Genomic DNA, 20,313 nt, shown 5'->3' with positions numbered 1-20,313 from the left:
GACGGTCGACCGGTGATATCCTATTACATCCGGAACGAAGACCTTTGGGAGCGCATACATCTGTGAGCCGGCTTTTGAGGCTGGTTGGATAATTGTTGACCTGAGGAATAATATGGATTTATGTGGCTATGAATAGACTTTGTGTTTGTGAGTGTGAAAATGTGAGTGTGTGTGTGTGTGCGCGCGTGCGAGCTGGGACCCCACTTGACAAGTAAGTGTTTGCCTTTTCGTGTGACACGAGTGATACATTTATGTACTATTGCGTGAAATAGTGGTTTAAAAAATAAGGGTAGTCGCGTTTGCATTGCTATCTGTTGGATTGGACGAGCGTTTTTAATGGAATTGCCTCGCGAACCCTTTGAGGTCTTTGTTTTGGAGAGGGTATTTTATGAGTGCCCGACGTCGGTCCTGCTGTTGTTTGTTTGTTAGTATGTATCTGTCACGTTCGTGGCGCTGTTCAAGCTTTGTTTTCTTTGCAAAAATTCAGACTTTATGGTATTAAGCTGTCCGAGTAGAAGTGACTTTCCCTGCTCGCTTAAGGTAAATTTTGTGTCCTTTTCCTGTGCTTTCTTCACGCAGGGACAATGCAATTGAGTATTTAGCATTATGCAATAATTATCTGATAGCAAAAATGGCTGTCTTTGTCACAGTTTATTAGCGTGTGCCTCGTTATTTTATTTTATTCTCTTATCGCTATGCGAGCAAAAGTGCGTGTAATTTTTCGCTGCTCCTTTCTTATTTTCTCCACTTTTACGCAGAAGAAAGCCTCCTGGTAAAAGCTGAATAGTGTTCTATAAGTGGAAGTGGGGTTGTTTGTTTGATTGATTTTGTTCGGTGTTCGATATCTTGATCGAAGTAAGCAGTGCTTAATCTTGCAGGTGTTTGAGCGGAAATGCTGGTATCAGAGCACGGAGTAAAAATTTCTATATTTCTCTGCTCACTGGGAAAATTTGTGCGTCGTTTTCCAAGCAGACCGCGTTTAGTTTACGCGAAATAGAAAAAAATGAACTTGTGTATGCTCTATGATGATCCGCCGCGGGCTTAGGCCTTTTCCCCGATCACCAGTGTTTTCGCTTTCGATGTCGCATGTCTAGACTTGTTCAGTAGCGTCTTTCTTGCTACAATTTTTACCCTCCGCTAATATCTTGTTGTTGTCGTCTTGTGTTAGCCGTTGAGCTTCGTAGCGATGTGCGGTAACGCTACGATTATTCCTGAGCGCTCCATGTGTTTAATGCGTTGTGCTCTGTGCGTGCGTGCGTGTGTTTTTTTCCTGATTTGTGACGGCATCATGGCATGTCTGGATTTGTTTACCAGTGTCTTTCTTGTTGCAGTTTCACCCGTTGCTAGTATTTTGTGGGTGTCATGTTGTGCTAGCCGTCGAGTTTCGTTGCGATAAGTGGTGATTCTCCGATTATTCCTGAGCGGTTCGACTAAAGCCTTTTCCCTGCTCACTTAAGGAAATTTGTGTATCCCTGTCCTGTGCTTTCTTTACGCAAGGGTAATGCGGCTGTGTATGTGGCATTATGCAAGAATTATCTGGTGACAGAAATGGGTGTCTTTTTCTCAGTTTAATGGCGTGCGCTAATGTTTCTTGCAGTTACAGCTATTGCAGCACAAGTGCGTGTAATTTTTCGCGGTTCTCTTCTCCTTTCACTGCTTTTACACAGAATGTAGATGAGGGGAAACAGTCAGCATCCAGGTAGAGCAGGAGAAAGCCGCTCGGCAGAGGAGAGTTCATGAGAATGGAATTTGTTTGTTTTTTGTTATATGTTGAGTGTCAGTATTCGCTTTCCTCGATATGTTGAGGAAGTCAGCCGTTATAGGTATTTGTGCAGAAATGCTGGTATCTGAGTGTGGAGTAGAAATTCCTATAAAGCACCTCTCCTTGTGCATTCCTGAGCTGCTGTGTGTGCGCGCGTTCTTCTTTTTCCTGGTTTGCAACGTCATGATGGCATGTTGGGGCTTGTTTAGCAGTGTTGCAATTTTACCCGCCGCTATTATCTTGTTGTTGTTATCTTGTGTTAGCCGCGTAGCGATGTCCGGTGACTCTGCTATTATTCCTGAGGTCTTAAGCCTTTTCCCTGCTCACCTAAGGAAATTTGTGTATCCCTGTCCTGTGCTTTATTTGCGACAATGCGTCTGTGTATGTGGCACTACCAGATACCAGACATGAGTGTCTTTTTCTTGGTTTATTGGCATATGCTTCAGTTTTTTTAAGTCAAGCACAAGTGCGCGCAATTTTTCGCTGCTCTCTTCCTCAAATCACCGATTTTACGCAGAAGAAAGTCGCATGGTGCAGCTGAGAAGAGGGTTTCTCTGATTGTTTGTTAGATGTTGTTAGGAGCTCGGTATGTTGAGGAAGTCAGCTGTTAAAGGTATCCGTGAAGAAATGCTTGCATCTGAGCGCAGGATAGGAATTCCTGAAGCACGGCACCCTCAGTGTAAATTAATTATTTTGGATGTGAGTCTTCTTCACTGCATGACAAGGCTGAAATGGGAAGAGAGAAAAAATGGGAGCGCTTCATTAATAGCGAGCCAAGTAATAGGGCAATTATAGTTTCCATAGAAAGTAGAATTTTAATGAGCTCCTAAAATTATAGTTTTGTAGTAGTTTTTCTAAACTGCAATGCAAGTTAGAAAATCATTAAAATGGTGGGGATGCCATCATGTTCCCGTAAAGGAGTTCTGTGTCTTGTGCTTTGGCGTGCGCGAATGGAGCTTTGCTCCCGGCTTTCGCGCCTTTTTGCACGCAATGCGCGAATGGAACTTTGCCCACCCGGCTTTCGCGCCTTTTTGCTCGCAAGTGTAACCTCAGACAACGGATAAGTGAGCATATAAAGGGTCATGTATTACATAAGCCTGGAGGTGATTTTGAGTGGTTTCACTTATTATTATTTTAAAAGAGCAGTGGTAGTTTACTGTAATTCTAATGACCATGATGGGCCTTTGGGGTGAAAATCGTTAATATGCAGGGTGCTTTTTTGTTGAATTTTAATGACAGAATGAATGTCATTAAGAGTAGGACAAAGGAAATAATCTTGCAATTCAACAGATAATAGGAGTCTTTGTCGCTGTCTTCTTCTTCAGACAGGATGTGATGACGTCACGCAGTCTGTAGCAATGCATTGACCGTTACTGGAAAAAAATGTAGCAATAGAAAAATGGTGTGTATTGCCCTGGACGGATTTATGATGAGCACTGTTTTTGAATAAGAGGAGTGCGTGTGCTTAGAAATAGTTTGATACTGGTTTTCTTCTTTGTTTCTTTTCGCTTTTTCCCCCTTGTTGTCTGACAAACATGCGCTGACATGCCTGGGCCTGTTCTGACATGCTTTCCTTCTACATGTAGTTTTTTTCTTTTTGTACAAGGAATATTCTTGACGATGACGATTGTGCTGCCTTGAATGGGAATAGTGCTATTCTTAATAATTTTGCGATTCATTTAGTTCAGAGAGTAACCGCGAGGGGGATAGGTGTGTGACTTTATTCAGGAGGAACAAAGCGTCATTATTCAGTTAGGTGCATGGCTCTTGGCTGGGATGGACATGTCTTGCTGAACTTTTTTTTCCCCCTGTACAGTAAGACTTTGGGAATGAAATGCTACAATCTCCTCTTGTCTATGGTGTTTTTTTGCATAGTTCCCTATGCAATCATTCTAGTAGAATAAAGGAAATAATCTAGGGATAGTGATTCAATAAATAACAGGTCCCCTGTCTAGAGCGTACGCGTCCTTGAGCCACGCACCTGCATGATGACGTCATACCGCGAGACTATTGTTTCAGGTTGACCTTGTCTAGAGGAGCATTAGTGAAAAAAAAACAGTGTAGCCCTGAGACAATAGCATGACTGGGTAGCACATTAACTCGGTAGTACATTACCGCTGGTAAAAAATCGTATGACACATAAAACGTGCATATTAAGAACGTTTTGCTAGCATGAAAGTTCAGGATTGAAATCCGAAGTCCAAACAGAATCACGACATCTCAGGAAGGGGCGGTGAGATATTAACCGTCGTGTACACGTTCTGGTAGACGACTAGGAGTCTTCTTTCTTGCAATTCTCTCCTTTGCCTGTCGAAGTCATGCGGCTATCGCCTTTTCGGTTTCCGCTACGGTCCCTGAATTTGGGGTCTTTGTTATGGAACCTGCATGATATAAAGGCCACTATATGAACTGACGAGACAACAAGCTAGGTCCGTTCTGGCCAGAGGCTACGTCTGGACTGCTTTATTGTTTGGACAGCGGAACGGTCACGGCACGAGATGATCCGGGCAGGTGACGATGAGCTGATGACGGTAGCGGTGCCGCTACAGGGCCCCCCCCTAGCGTAGCAGTTGTAGTTAAACACCACAGGCCCCGGTTGAACGGTTGTAGAAGTGAAGGGTGCGGAGAGGAGAGGCCCAGTGGACGCGTGAGACCCGGCGGGTGTGGTGAAGAGGTTGGGCGGCGGAAACAGTAGAAACATCTTCGATGAAGGCGGGCTTCACGCGGTCCGCGGAGACCACCTGGTGGCGGCCGGCGACGTCCACGGTGAAGTGTTTGGACGAGCGGCGGATGACTCGGTATGGGCCGTCGTAAGGGTGCTGCAGGCACGAGCGAGAGCCGTCGTGGCGGACTAAAACATGGGAGGTGGTTTCCAGGTCCGGGTGTCGATAGGCATGCCGAGCAGACGGAGGTCGGGGTGGCGTCGGACGCAGGTCTTGCATGGTGGCACGCAGGCGATCTGCGTAGGATGCGAAATCGGGTGTCGCGGCAGTAGAGGACGATGAGAAGAGGTCACCAGGAAGGCGGAGTGTCGTCCCATACACCAGCTCTGCCGGTGCGCATTCGATGTCTTGCCTGACAGTAGCCCGCAGAGAAAGGGGGACGATGGGAAGTGCTTCTACCCAAGGCGTGGGAGAAACGGCCTTGAGCGCCGCCTTGAGGTCACGATGGAGCCGCTCAACCATACCATTGGCCTGCGGGTGGTAGGTGGTAGTTCGGGTCCGATGCGAGCCAAAGAGGCGAGTGAGGTGGGCGAATAGGCGGGACTCAAACTGGCGTCCCTGGTCAGTTGTGATGGTTGCCGGAACCCCGAAGCGGGCCACCCATGAATTGAGGCAGGCAGAGGCCACGGTTGAAGCGGTAATGTCGGGTATGGGAGTGGCCTCCGGCCAACGGGTAAAGCGGTCAACGACCGTCAAGAGATACCGGAAGCCTTGTACGGGAGGGAGAGGTCCGACCAAATCTATGTGAACGTGGCTGAAGCGAGAGTCCGGCAGCGGGAATCGCGACGATGGAGTGCGGGTGTGACGCAGAATTTTCGAGTTCTGGCAGGAGATGCATGACCGTACCCAGCGCTTAATGTCGGAACGCATTCGTGGCCATACGTATCGGGACGACAGCAACTTCTGGGACGCTCGTATGCCAGGGTGCGCCATGCCGTGGAGCTGGTCAAAAACGTGACGCCTAGCGGCAACTGGCAGGAAGGGACGGGGCTGGCCGGACGGGTCACCAATATGACGAGACAACAAGCTAGGTCCGTTCTGGCCAGAGGCTACGTCTGGACTGCTTTATTGTTTGGACAGCGGAACGGTCACGGCACGAGATGATCCGGGCAGGTGACGATGAGCTGATGACGGTAGCGGTGCCGCTACAGAACAATGCATGTAACTCTTGTGCACTGTAAGTTTCGCTTCGACAGCGGACGCGCGAGAGTTCAAAGGAAACCTCATAATATCCCCGTATTTAATCAGGGGAGGTACGCCTGATCGTAAATTTGATCCTGTGCGCGAGGGTTATGAGATCATGCTTCTGTCAAAGGTTCAGAAACAGTCAGTTTAATTAGGGGACATTGAAATACGAAGCGGATATTGTATTCCAAGTGATCCCAGAGCAAGGATTCCCTGAATTCCGTGATCAATGTGGTTGTTTCTGGCAGCATCACATCAAATGCAACAAATTCAAATAGCATGAAAATATCGAATAAGTACTTTGTGGTAGTCATTCGGCAGAATACAGAACTCTGACATTATATTTATTTAATCAGCAACATTGAAATGATGAATGTGATCCCTAGATATAAAATGTTCATCGAAAATTATATTTATTGTGGACGTCACTCTTTCCGTACTCTGTCTCACATCACGAAATAGGTGCAATAGTGAAAAAAATCGGTGCATGAGAGACTCCAGGGAGCTTGTCAGTTGCTCACATTGCTGAATGGAAACATTACACGTAAATTCTGAAATGACACATTGGTACATGGTATTTTATGGAAGGCGTGCATGCTTGACGCATCAGTCTCTCCCGTTTTCCAGGTGACACACTCAGCTCTTTGTCAAATGCCAGAAGACTGTCGGGATCAGTGAAGGACTCGGTGATTATATCATTTTCAAGCAGCTCCTTCGGCTTCATCAAATGCGAAATTATAGTGCCTAGCTGCTCAGAGTGTTGGAGAAGGCGCAGGGACATCATGTTCAATGTTCTGAGTGCTTTTTTTTCAAAATCTAGGGAAAGGATCATTAAACATAAACTCGCTGCAGTTGTTCACCGTATACGAGAAAAACATCAGCGTAACTTCGTCTGATTTCTCTATCACTAGCCTGCCTTGGTCCTTGGTTGATCTGACCTTGATGACACCTCCATGTCATCTTCTGTCCCTGAAATGCAATTGCAAATATAAAATTACTTCTCCAGGGCAGCCGTGCCGCTAAGTATTGAGTGAACATGTTATGAGAGAGTGTACCATCATTGCTAGAGCGATGAGATGTTTGACTGTTGCGAGGACTGCTGTAATTTTCAGCTTGCACTCCTCCTGCGCGAAAGCGCAGGGCCCATTCTGCTGCAAGATATGGGCAACTCTGCACCACTTTCTTTTCACTTCAATAGCACTACATTACATAACTTATCGGGTACCATTTCAGAGGAGTCCCTGTAAGGGTCAAAAATGGTGCTCACACAAAAATGTAATTACAAAAACTAACAAAACAAGTAAAAAATAAAATTACAAAAATGTGATTAGAGAAATGTAATCATTTCCAAAAAATGTAAGATATGTAAATTTAGCCAGAAATGCGTGTAGATTGCACGAGAAATACGCATGCAATGCAGAGCAGAACCAATCTCGATAACTGAACTTACGCGGGGCACGTTCACGTCCTTCTTGAGTGGACTCTAGGACACGGCTGTCATGGTGTACGAAGTTCCACTGAGGGCAATGCTGCCATGGCTGCAGTCTTATTGGTGATGATGATAATTGGAGGTTTTTGGCGCAAAAGCGACTGCAGTCTTATTGACTGGGTCGCTCCTTCACCTAGTACACAGAACACATATGTATGAAAACTGCAATGACAGGGAGACATGTAGGGATTCATTATATGTGCACTGGCATAGATTATTTGGGCACGACACGAAGTCAGGGAAAAGAAAGCAAGCAACACATACTGCAGTTCATACGTGCCCAGTTGTGATACCTACTGATTTCCTGCTGAGGGCCACTTCTTAGAAACATGGAGTCATCACCTGGAACTTACACAAGTCCCGATAGAATCACGCACTCTCAACTCGGTGGTGGGAGCAAGCGTGGGACATTTGTTACATTTCAACTTACTGCTCCTCTGGACAACACTGCATCTTTAGTGTCTGTGCGTTCTGGCCACATAAGGAGAAGACATATCCTCGAGTTCGGGACAGGGATCCGTGTCACATTTGCAAGTGGCTTAATCTGGTCTGGAAACGGTGAAGTGATATTTACCATTAATGCCCGTGATCTGCAGGTTGCTCGATGTACTTGTCTGTGGCCTAGTGTGCACTGAAGCTTCTGATGCAAGGACCCTCCTCTGGAACTTTTGAAATGTAAAGTATTAACATAGTATTCCCTGATGCCGTTCAAATTGCTCCAACCTGCTGCACGTGTCTATGCACTACATATTGCACCAAACCGTTCACTTACTGTCGAGAGCGGTAACTTGTGAAGAATGGGAATCATAGGCTTGGGACCTGCTTGATTGAGACTATGAGTTGCTGCTTTTCGTAGCTGCAACAAGGCAAACTAATCACTGAGGGCAGATTTACACGATGCATCTTTTTGTTCCATGAAACTCAGTTGCATACAATAGATGCCCCATGTGAAATCGGAGGACTGTGATACAGAAGTTGATTCACACGATTCGTCATGGGGGATCTATTGCAGGCAACACAGCTTTATGCAACATACGATGCATCGTGTGAGTCAGCCCACAGATGGCAGCTAATTTACGTGACAATTTGAGTCCTGGCCAAAGTAAACAGAAGTGCCTCTGATAACATCATTTCATATTTGTCTTCATTATCATGCACCGAATGGAGCTAATTAACAAAAAAGCAGTGCTCACCTCTTCTTAGTTTATGCTTGTTGTGAACGGGGTGTTGGCGATCTAGACTCTTCGCTATCTGAGTCGATCGTGGAGAACTTTTGACGCTTCCCGCGTCCCAACGGAACTTCAACGTTCAGATCAGAGGTTTCCTCGGCAAGGGGTAGCCCAGTCCGCGCCTCGTCATAGGTTCCTAGGTATAAAATGTGCTTAAAAAAGGAGGGACGTCGGTAATGTGTCCTACCATATCGTTCCAATATCTCGCACTGTAGTAACTTTCAGTTTCTTTGTGGCTCCTTTTTTCGGCGATTACGAACCGATCAGGCTTGCCTGCTGTACAAGTAGTTTATGATGAGTAGCACAGCAATGTGGGCTGCCAGAACCAGGTTGTATGAACAATGTACAACATTTCTCTTAACATCGAGTTATATACGCACAGGGTGCTCGTTTTTAGCGGCAATTAATTTTCGCAAAAAGGGGAGTTGCCTTTGGACGCTCTTACTTCTCATTGGATGACTGGACAGGGCAGCTACTAGGAAGCCGCATTTTTCTCAATTATGAGACGAGTTAACAGATATATTTCAATCACATTTTCATTTACTGGCTTAGGGAAAACATTGCAATTGCAGTATTAATGCCTAACCTCCACAGGAGCCGGTCGAGTCACTGATGAAACACAAATGGAATCTTAGTGCACACCAAAGTTCTATTTTTTGCTCTGCCGTCTGCTGCGAATGGCAAGTGCCCTCACTTAACAAGATTCATGCGTACCCTTATGGTATGGTTCACGATATTTGCTTTATTTTTCTATTTCGTGTTTATCACTCCTTTTATTCTGCTGGCCACAGCTCTTGCCCTTCACCGGTACAATCAGCACTCACTCACTCAGTGGTGACGCAAGACGAAGTTTTTTGCAACGAAAAAAAAAAATGTGAAAGATACCGCAATGTAATGTTGACTAACGCAACGTTGGCTAATGTAATAAAAAAGTCAAAGTGTCATAAGGCAACTCCCTCTTTGTGAAGATGTGTTGCAGCTAAAAAGAAGCAGTTTGTATACACAGAGAAAAAGAGACAGGAAGCAGACATCAATATGCCACTATGCAGTCCAGTGTGCACACAAAAGTTACATTTCTCTGTGCGGCAAAGGAAATATGGCATCTATTTTCCGTTACTGGAAGCCTCACACACTTCATGCGGACAGTACACAGTGGCCAGGTGTGAGGTACAGACAGCTGGTTAACAATATAGATGTCCAGAAAGAAGGAGTCACAATGCGAACTGCACAGGTCCTCAACTCTCTGAAACGTTTTGCCAACAATGCATGCCTCATTTGTTGAACTGCTTAGGGCAGCACCACTGACCACGACTATGCTTCCATTATGCAATATACATGTGCTGTCCTTTGAGTTGCACTGCAACATAAATCGTCCTGGCACAGTGACCTTAAATGCATAAATACCACTTACCATAAATACGGTTATGCAGCTGCTCTAGAGGTCTGTCAGGCTTCCTCACAAATCTCTTGAGCATCTGCATAAAATTCTCAAAAGGAAAGGCACTCCAGACATCCAGATGCCCATGAACACGAACATCACTTGCCAAGTGAGTCAGAGCATGTCCATTGTGTGAAACATAATCCTGCCCATAAAGTGTTCCAAATTTCGCAACAAAGTGCTGGAGGAACCTGTCTGCATAGTCCAAAAGTTCATCGGAGAGACATGGTCTTCACAGCACTGGCATGGCAACATGCAATTTGATGCAGTGTTTGTATAATGCATTACGAAGTGTGCCCGATAAAGTTACAGGCCCAGTGTAAAGCATAAACATGTGCAATTCTGTTGGCTTCCGCTGGGCCAACTCGGACATGCTTCTCGGCTTCCGACTGAAGTCCGCAGGAATGAAGGGCGCAAGTGCTGCGTGCTTCACAGACGCAGCTTCCCGAATCGAAGGGCTGAGACTGTATTTCTTGCGCCAGCAAACCATATGCTCAGCAGTTTCTTTTGCACCCCAGGCACACGACATGCACATAGTCCAAAGAGACTTGTTTTATGAGGTCAATTGGAAGCTGCTAAAGAATTGAGGTGCCCATGTGATGTTCCTTTTGTGAGCGGTTGTGGAAGTTTTCATCCATCCTGAGTGGTGCACCTGCTTCTGGAAAGCTCACTCTGTCGGTACCGTAGCCGCCCTCAATGAAGCATTTCGTGCAACTAAAGTACCCAGAGTGACCTTTTATCGCTAGCATATATGATTTGGCTTGCGCATCGCACACAAGTGCAGATATAGAAACCTGGATGAGGATTAACATTACAAACATGTGGCGACACAACAATTCCTCCCCCCAGGGAAATAACACTGTAGAAAAAAACAAAAACAAATCAGTCTTGTCATTATCGCAACCGTTGTGGTGGTCGTTTTTCACGGCTACCCCTGCGTAAAGGTTCTTGCCATTTTGCTTGCGGCTCCTGCGTCGAGGTTGAAGTAACAGGCTCAAGTGGAGGGTCGACGGTAGATGCTTTACGATCGGTGCTCACAGGCAACATAGATAACTGTGGAGGGTCGATCAACGACCAGTGAACTTCATCCTGATGGTGGACATTCTTGCGATACTTGTGAGACGCTTCTTCAGATACTTTGTAGAGTCTACTTGCGTTCCAGATCTTGCCATCATCCAGCAAGAAAGAACTGCTTCCTTGGCTTGCAACAATCATCCTTGGTGTGGAGAATAATCTGCCACCCTTCCTGACGTGTGTTGGCTGTTTTACGCGGACGAAGTCCCCAACTTTGAGAGTAGCTACGTGAGCGGCGCGTTTGTTGTCGACATACTTTTTGGTCGCCAACTGCTTCTTGAGTATTTTCTCCCGTAGATTCTGCAGAGCCACAACTGGATCTACATGAAAGTCTGGAATTGGCAGACCGACGACGTTCAGTCTAGTTCGTAGAGCACATCCATGTAAGAGAACTGCCGGTGAGTATCCAGTTGTAGTGTGGGGTGTTGCATGGTACACACCCAAGTAGTCAGTAAGTGCAGCTTCGAGGCTTCGCTTTTCGAGGAAGGCCACTTGGATGAAACTTTTCAGGACACGGTTAAAGCGTTCAATCAGATCATTTGATTGAGGGTGATAAATAGACGAGTAAGTGTGCTTAATACTCCGGTCGTTGAGAAACTCCTGAAAGTCCGATGAAGTAAATTGCGGCCCGTGATCAGATACAATCTCTGTGGGGTATCCTTCTCGACTGAACAGTGTGCGCAGGAAGGAGATTACTGTAGCCGACGTAACTGTACTGCAGAAGGAGAGGCAATTTACTGTAGTAGTTCATGACACTGATCATGGACTTAGATGACTGTTGCGCACGGTGTACAGGGCCGACGATGTCGATGCCTATTTTCTCCCAAGGTCCATCTGGAAAAGGAATTGGCTGAAGTGGTGGGGAATATGTCTTAGCGCTTTTATCTGCTGACTGGCAGATCAAGCAATTGCTGACGGAGCGCTCGACATCGGCATCCATCGCAGGCCACCAGTAGTATTGTCGAATCCGTTGTTTCGTGCGCACGATTCCTAGGTGCGATTCGTGAGCTAAAGCGATCACCTTGGGGCGTAGAGATGGTGGTACGACTATCCGGTCTTGCCTAAGCAGCAGACCGGCCACTTCAGACAGCTCGTCTTTGACTTGCCCGAATGCAGAGAAATTCTGGCTCATTGTATTCCTGCTTGGCCATCCTTGTTGAATGAACTTGAGGATCTGCGCTAGCAGCGGGTCGGCATAAAGCTCAGCTTGGAGTTCTTGCCTCGACGGAATGCCGGAACCAGTGCTGTCGATCCAGCAGATGATCTCTTCTTCATCTTGAAGGGACTCTTGAATGCAATGAGCAGCCAAAGGTGCAGGAAGGTGCAAAAGCACGTCTGCGATTACATTTTGTTTCCCTTTCTTGTAAACGACGTCGAACGTGTAATCCAGCAGCCTCATACACCACCGTGTTATCCGTAGTGGACGATGACCCGTACCTTGCCTGCTCAGGAGTACTTGAAGCGTTTGATGATCGGTCTGTTGTGTGAAACGGCGACCCCAGAGGTAAACGTGCCAGTACTCCACGGCCCAGACACAGGCGAGTGCTTCCCTTTCGCCAACGAAGTAGCGTCGCTCAGCGGCTGATAATGTTCTCGATGCGAAAGCTACAGTCTTCAGGTACGAGCCATGCTGCTGTTGAAGTACAGCTCGAAGGCTGTATGCAGACGCATCCGTGGAGACTGTAATAGGCAGATCGGGATGAAAAAGTGCAAGTGCGGTTGATTCCATAAGCAATGACTTCAGCCTATTGAAGGCGATTTGCCTCTCCTCGGTCCAGAGAAACGGTGCATCTCCCCGTATAGAAGCTTTTGTCGTGGTTCTACTTCATCTGCGTAATTCTTTATGAACTCGGCGTAGTAACCCATCATTGCCAGAAACGAAGAGAGTGTCTTATAGTCCGGGGTAGCAGCATCTTGTATCGCCTGAAGATTTGCAAGGTTAGGAGAAATGCCGTTCGGTCTGACTGTATGTCCAACAAAAGTCAGTTCTCGCACTCCGAAAACACATTTGTCGTTCAGTTTGAGTCCTGCATCAGAGATCAGCTGAAGGACACGATAAAGATGCTCCAAGTGGTCTTGCTCATACACTCCGAAAACGATAATGTCATCGAGATAGCATTTGACACCTGAGCAATCCTTGAAGAGGGCAAACATCATTTTTCGAAAAGTCGACGGAGCTGAAGCCAAACCGAAACAGACTCGCTTATAGCGGTACAGTCCTCTGTGGGTGATGAAGGCAGTGAGATCGCGACTCTGAGGCGCCAACAGGGCCTGGCGATAAGCTGCCGTAACGTCGAGCTTAGAAAAGACTTTGGCTCCTGCGAGTTAGTAGATCAATTCGTCGATAGTAGGCAGAGGAAAAGCGTCTACGACGACTGCTTTGTTAGGTCCTCGAAGGTCCACGCAGAGACGTATCTTCCCGTCCTTCTTCCGGGCAACGACGATTGGTGATATCCATTCGGGTGCTGTGACGGGCTCGATTACGTCCATCTTGAGCAGGCGATCCAATTCCTGGGTAACCTCCTCAAACGGTAGACTGAGTAGCTTCGCCCTCACAGGTGCGACATCATTTCTTGTCTTAACTCGATGAGTGTAATCCTTTGCAAGTCAAAGGCGAGAATGCGCGAGAATAAATGCGCAAAGGTCTCCAAAAGATCCTGTAGATTATCCTGTAAAAATCTCGTAGTTCCTGTACGATGGTTCCGAACTACAGGAGTAGTTAGGATGTAGTTCTTACAGGAAAAAAATGGGGAAAAAGCGACGAGAAACACTTGAACAAAGCAGAAAACCAGCATCAAACTATTTCTAAACACACACACACACACTCCTCTTATTCAAAAACAGTGATTATCATAAATCTGTCGAGGACAATGCACACCATCCTCCGTTTTTCTATTGCTGCACATTTTTCTAGTAACGGTGAATGCATTGCTGCAGACACCTGAAACACTGCGTGACGTCATCACATCCTGTCTGAAGAAGACACCGGGAAAGACAAAGACTCCTAGTATTTATTGAATTGATTATTTCCTTTGTCCTACTCTTAATGATATTCATTCTTACATTAAAATTCAACAAAAAAGCACCGTGCAATTAGCGATTTTCACCCCAAAGGCTCATCATGGTCATTAGAATCACAACACCAGTAAACTACCACTGCTCTTTGAAATAATAATTGTGACCACTCAAAATCATCACCAGGCTTATGTAATACATGACTCTTTCTATGCTCATACATTCGTTGTCTGAGGCTACACCTGCGAGCAAAAAGGCGCGAAAGCCTGGGGGCAAAGTTCCATTCGCGCTCGACGGAGGACTAGACACAACGCCATTACGGGAACATGATTGCTCTCCTACTATATTAATGATTATTGCATTGCAGTTTAGAAAGACTATCACAAAAAGTCCGTACTACGCTCAACTATAATTTAGGAGTCTTAAAATTCTACTTTCTATGGAAACTATAATTGCCCTGTTACCTGGATCGCCATAAATCAAGTGCTCCAATTTTTTCTCTCTTCCCATTTCAGCCTTGTCATGCAGTGAACCAGTCTCACAACCAAGATAATTAATTTACACTGAGGGTGGCGTGCTAGGAATTTCTGTCCTGCGCTGAGATGCAAGCATTTCTGCACAGATACCTATAACAGCTGACTTCCTCAACACACCGTGCTCCTAATTACATCTAACAAACAAAAAACATACAAACCCTTCTCACGAATCTGTGCCATCTCAGCTGTACCATGCAACTTTCTTCTGCGTAAAATCGGTGAAAAAGAAAAAGGGCAACAAAAAATTGTGCGCACTTGTGCTTGCATTGCAATGACTTCAAAAACCGAAGTATACGCTACTAAACTAAGAAAAAGACACCCATTGCGGCTATCAGATAATTCTTGCATAATGCTAGATACACAGCCGCATGACCCTTGCGTAAAGCAAGCACAGGACAAGGGTACACAAATTTCTTTAAGCGATCACGGGAAAGGCTTAAGACCTCAGGAATAATCGCAGTGTCACCACACATCGCTACGCGGCTAACACAAGATAACAACAACAAAGTACTAGCGGCGGGTTAAATTGTAACAAGACCCCATGATGGCGTCACAAACCAGGAAAAAAGCACACATGCACGCGCACACACAGCAGCTCAGGAATGCACAAGGAGAGGTGATCTATAGGAATTTCTCCTCCACGCCCAGATACCAGCATTTCTGCACAAATACTTATAACTGCAAACAGCTTACTCCACCAACATATCGAGCACCCAACAAAATCAATCAAGCAACCCCACTTCGATTGATAGAACACTATTCAGATTTTACCAGGAGGCTTTCTTCTGCGTAAAAGTAGAGAGAATAAGAAAAGGCCAGTGAAAAATTACACGGACTTTTGCTCGCACAGCTATAAGAGAAAAAATAAAATAACGAGGCACATGCTAATAAACTGTGACAAAGACACCCATTTCTGCTATCAGATAATTATTGCATAATGCTAAATACACAATTGCATTGTCCCTGCGTGAAGAAAGCACAGAAAACGGACACACAATTTATCTCAAGCCAACATGACACAGACATGTATGCGAACGCAAAACAATAGGTCTTCGTTCCGTATGTAATAGGATATCGTCACTCGGCCGGCGCGAACCAAAAAAGAAAGGAATGCATGTTCGCTATACATCCTAGAGAAAATGGTGCTGCGCTTTTGCGCAGCAGGTATGGTACAGAAGGTAATTCACTTCTTTTTGATTTTATTTCCTTGCACCCATATATTTTGCAAGAATACTACAGAGTGGAACGCGTAAATGTGAACATCAATTGCTACACACTGTAGCTCTCACCATTTTTAAACCAAACCACTTAACATGCGTTCATTGGCATACGAACTTTCACTAAATAGGTGAGCCGATAATGACTCAAAATAAAATGAAATAAAATAATCATTCCAGCATCGCTGACTGCAAGCTTGGGTACCCAACAGAGCAGTGCGCTCCCATCAACACGCCTTGGTCTGAACCCGAAGACTTTTCTGAATACATTCTGCTGGCGCTGGAATAAAATATTTATCGCGAGGGTACTACAATGTTCTGTTTAAGTGATAAAACAGTGCGCTCGCTTGGGGAAAGGGTAAGGGATCGCGCGCGTCGCGTGTCCAAACCGCGAGAACGGGCCCGCGTGCGGCTCCCGTGGGGCGCGGTTCGGGCACACTGTTTTATCACTTCGGTGTCGGTATCGACAACATGTTAGGGAACGTCACTAAAAACCATCCAAAGCGGTACCGGCATAGATGCTTTGCTTGCGTCCCCGCTGCTCACACCACATTTCGAAACTTTAGGGCGAGTTGCTCCGGCACCGCCGACACGGCGTCACTGGCTTGAGCGCGTAAAGGAAAATTCACAATTTCAAACCAACCGATGTGCGCTCGCATACCGGGGGAGCGGCCTCAGGCGCCAATGGGCTCGTGACGGTTGAGAACTCGCGCTTCGACGTAAAATTTCTGACGTTTCGTGGCGTTTCATGACGCGAAAAGCTCGCAGCGCCTCACTTTAGTCCGCAACGGTCAGTATTCAAACTTGTTCGATCAGTTTCTGGAGCAGACGCTCGCTACTGTAGTGTTTCGAAATTTAGTAAGTTTATTTGTTGCCCAGCGTCGTGCGTATGTTTTCTTGCAATCTGTCGGTCAACTGGACAGTTTCAGCATCCTGTCCAATGCAATGAGCGATATCGTTAAGCGTAACAACGAGCGAGGAGGCAACGTCCCTTTGTTCTGTGGACTTCAGGTTTCAGGGGTGAGCTTTCTTTCTTGCTTGTCCTTTGCTTACAGATTTGTGCCTGCTTGTGTTCACAATCGCATGCGATAGAGCTCTGGACACGGAGTAAGAAGACTAGGAGATGACACTGCCCATAGAAGCAAGCACCGGCGCGCGACCAGAGAGTGTCACGTTGGGGGAGAGAAAAAAGGCAGTTGCTGACTTTACGCGACAGATAGTACGGCGGCACTGTCTTCCATTTTGCGCTTTTACATGGAAGTCTATGGGGAAAGCAATGCTTTTCGCGAGTCGTACGGCAGCCTCTATGAACGAAGACTAACTGATGAACGTGAACGATGTTTGTCTTGGGAATAAAGGTCGCGCTTGTCAACTACATAGCGCTTCCTGTTTAGCGAAAACAACGGAAAACAATTTCATTCTCTTGCCTCTCGGTTCTATTGAGCAGACGACAGGAGCACGATGATCGAGTAAGCGTTTCATCTTCTTCTTTTCTAGCGTTTAATTCACGTGCTTTCACGTGTTTTAGTCACGCCGCCAGACATGTGACAGTATCACGTGACCGCATGCTTCGGAAATTATGCGTCCTCGTGCAACAGATGGCACTGCGGGCCGGGCCGCGTAGCGCGCGCTCCTCGTACATTCTCTGGTCGCGGGAGAGAGTGAAGTTTCATCTCCTAGTCTTCTTACTCCGTGGCTCTGGAGCACAGCAGCTGAATATCGTTTTCTTTCTCTGTAGAATGATGTTGCGAATGAGTGACGAACACAATGGAAGTGTAGGGCTGACCTTAATGTGTTAACAAGATTGTCGTTTGGTTACGTTCGATGCTGTCTGTTCAGTGTGGTTGCGACGAACAATATGGAGATGTGGGACTGACCTATGTGTGTGTTAAGATGCAATCGTTTGGATACGTTGTTGGCACGAGTGCCTCTTCGATTCACGTCTTTAATTTTTTTATAGGTGCTTGCAGGGTCATGGAATGAAGGTCACGATTACTACGCCTGGCTGTGTCGGCACTTCAGCTGAGCTAGAGCTACGATCACATTTTAGGAAAACGAAAACAGTTGCATTTTCTTGTCCCCTTGTGTTCTATGTACTCGCTAATCTGACGCTGTCTGCTCTCACTACTCTGTGCTGTTGTCACTAATCTGTGCTGACTGTGTTGCAGTGAAATATGGGTGCAGCGACCATTTTGCCAGGGGCATTTGTTTTTAAAACAGTGCGTACGTTGAGCAGTTCTTTCATTTGATATCGGGCTGTCAAAACCGCACGCATTATGTTGGCGCGGGTACCTCATGGTTTCATGTATTTTATAGGTGCTTCAAGGCTCATGGACTGGAGGTGACGAATACAACGCCTGTCCTTTGGGTCATTTGTTGGCACTTTGGCTTAGCTGCAACTACGATCCTATTTCAGGTAAACAAAAACTGTTACCTATCCAATCTGACTGAATATCGCTGGATTTCTATGAGCTCGCTAATCTGATGCTCGTGTGAGCCTCTTGTAAATACTTTGTTGCCAAAGAGCTTCAGTTCCAGTTGGAGTGTCTGAACTGCATCGGATTCATTTCGCTGATGTCATGTAAGTGCAGGCTGTCAGAATGATTATTTTTCAGATTCAGTCACACAATATACTTTTTAACGTGTGCGCATTTTGATTTGCAGAGTAGGATGTGTCACTTCACGGTCTCTTTAGTAACCTCATCTTTCGTCTTCGAATTGTCAGTCGGGAATCAAATGGGTTCTGCACGAGCAACTATGATCCGACATGTATGGATAGGATGGATAGGGAAATACTTGACACTTGCATAGTGCCTGAATAAAAAAATATGCATAAATTTCAGTTCTGCAGTAACCAAGCTGCATCCAACATTTTTGCATACAGGCATTTATAGTGATATCACACATTGTCTTTTCTATTTTCAGTGTACCTCGGAAACGTTCCTTCCTGCTACCCACAGCCGTCTACCACCCCACACGTGTGTAAAGTACTGGTTGCATTTGGAGCACTCAAGCATGAACCCAAAGACAGAGGCAATGGTTGCAGCTGCAAGTGATACAAGTGCTGCGATTTCTGTACATGTACATTATTATCTACTTTGGAAGAGTACCAAGATTTGCTGGTATGTGACTGTGCAATAAGGGGAAATGCTCACGATGTCTGCTGACTTGTCCACATGTTTGGAAGTCAATGTTTGCCCGGTATGTTCATAGAAATAAATCTTGTACCAACATCCATGCTGCCTTTGTAAGACATACTACGCATGAACCACACACACGTGCATGTGCATGTGAGTGACATTTACCTGGACAAACCAATACATGGGCCACTAGTGCCAAAATTTAGGTGTAAAATATGTATAATTTTAGATGTCATGGCTAATACATCTATACATGGTGTCCCACCGAAAAAGGGCCAGGGGCTAAAAAAAAGACGGAGTGCTGGACACAAATGGAACCAATTGTACGTGTTTAGCAGTTGTGTGGTCTATCCAAAAATATTTTTTTCATCGCCCCTTGTTAATTAATTAGCGGTAATTAATTTTCTAACTTTTCAATTATAAAAGCTACGAAGTTGTCTCAATGAGAACATCTGATCTCTTCGGTCGCCTGATACCAAAGCCGTTTTCAGAACAAAAATCCGTTCGATAGATCGTTCACAAAAAATTCGTGAAGGAACACCATTTTTTTCTTTATTTTGTTCATTGCGCATCCTCGAAGACGCGTATTTCCTTCATTCCCAATGTGAGAGAGTGAAAGAGCACAGTGCCGCATCATGCGTCGAAGATGAGTTTTAACTTGCGGAAACAAAGCAAAAAGAAATGTATGGGGTGACTCTATTGCAACTGCCCTTATCTTGGGTTGCTATTTCTGTTTTCTTTTAATCTTTTTCCAGGACGCAAGAGGCGATAGTGTGCTCTTTCGTCGTCTCGTTTTGGGGGTGAAGGAAAGACGCGCCTCTAGAGATGCGCAACGAACAAAATAAAGAAAAAATGGTGTTCCTTCACGAATTTTTTGTGAACGATCTATCGAACGGATTTTTGTTCTGAAAACGGCTTTGGTATCAGGCGACCGAAGAGATCAGATGATCTCATTGAGACAGCTTCGTAGCTTTTATAATTGAAAAGTTAGAACATTAATTACCGCTAATTAATTAACAAGGGGCGATGAAAAAAATATTTTTGGATAGACCACACAACTGCTAAACACGTACAATTGGTTCCATTTGTGTCCAGCACTCCGTCATTTTTTTAGCCCCTGGCCCTTTTTCGGTGGGACACCCTGTATGACGGCTCAGTAGATAGATAAGTACCGTCCCATTTTAGACGTTCTGTCTAAAAAAGGTCTAAATCGATGCTACAGTTATCCAGCTGTATTTTAGTGTAACGTTAGCTGGGGTAGGGGAAGGCTAGGGGACGGATACGGAGCAATAGAAGTACTTTGTGAGACGTCTAATAGATATACCCAAAGTCTACATTTACACGTCTTTTAGACATATACTAGCGCACAATGCGTTGCCTGTGTATGTATGGTGTATTCCTGTTGCTACAAGTCCTGTAAATTTTGTGTTCTAAAGAGTATTATCTAGTGATGGGCAGAGCACTTCAAAATGAACAGAGTGACCAACAAAACATTGAACTTCTTT

General features: G+C 45.6%; 1 protein-coding gene and 1 long non-coding RNA gene across 3 annotated transcripts; one reads left to right on the top strand and one right to left on the bottom strand.

The window, feature by feature from the left end:
* Positions 1 to 10,720: 10,720 nt before the first annotated feature.
* LOC135389419 (uncharacterized) lies at positions 10,721 to 13,057 on the bottom strand. Its single transcript, XM_064619469.1, has 4 exons — positions 12,664 to 13,057; positions 12,338 to 12,580; positions 11,962 to 12,187; positions 10,721 to 11,615 (listed from the first exon to the last, which is right to left on the bottom strand). The coding sequence occupies exons 1-4, from the start codon at positions 13,055 to 13,057 to the stop codon at positions 10,721 to 10,723; spliced, it is 1,758 nt and encodes a 585-aa protein (XP_064475539.1).
* Positions 13,058 to 16,704: 3,647 nt separating this feature from the next.
* Positions 16,705 to 18,903, top strand: LOC135386992 (uncharacterized). Of its 2 annotated transcripts, XR_010420767.1 has the most exons (3): positions 16,705 to 17,891; positions 17,985 to 18,084; positions 18,594 to 18,903. It is a non-coding gene; the product is annotated as an uncharacterized LOC135386992 (long non-coding RNA). The 2 variants fall into 2 exon arrangements; XR_010420766.1 differs by having other exon boundaries at positions 16,705 to 18,084.
* The last annotated feature ends 1,410 nt before the right edge of the window (positions 18,904 to 20,313 follow it).

This window comes from Ornithodoros turicata, chromosome 3, assembly GCF_037126465.1.
Source record: "Ornithodoros turicata isolate Travis chromosome 3, ASM3712646v1, whole genome shotgun sequence".
NCBI classification, from domain to species: Eukaryota; Metazoa; Arthropoda; class Arachnida; order Ixodida; family Argasidae; genus Ornithodoros; species Ornithodoros turicata.
Note: the sequence above shows the minus strand (reverse complement) of the source record. Positions and strands in the feature narration are given on the sequence as shown.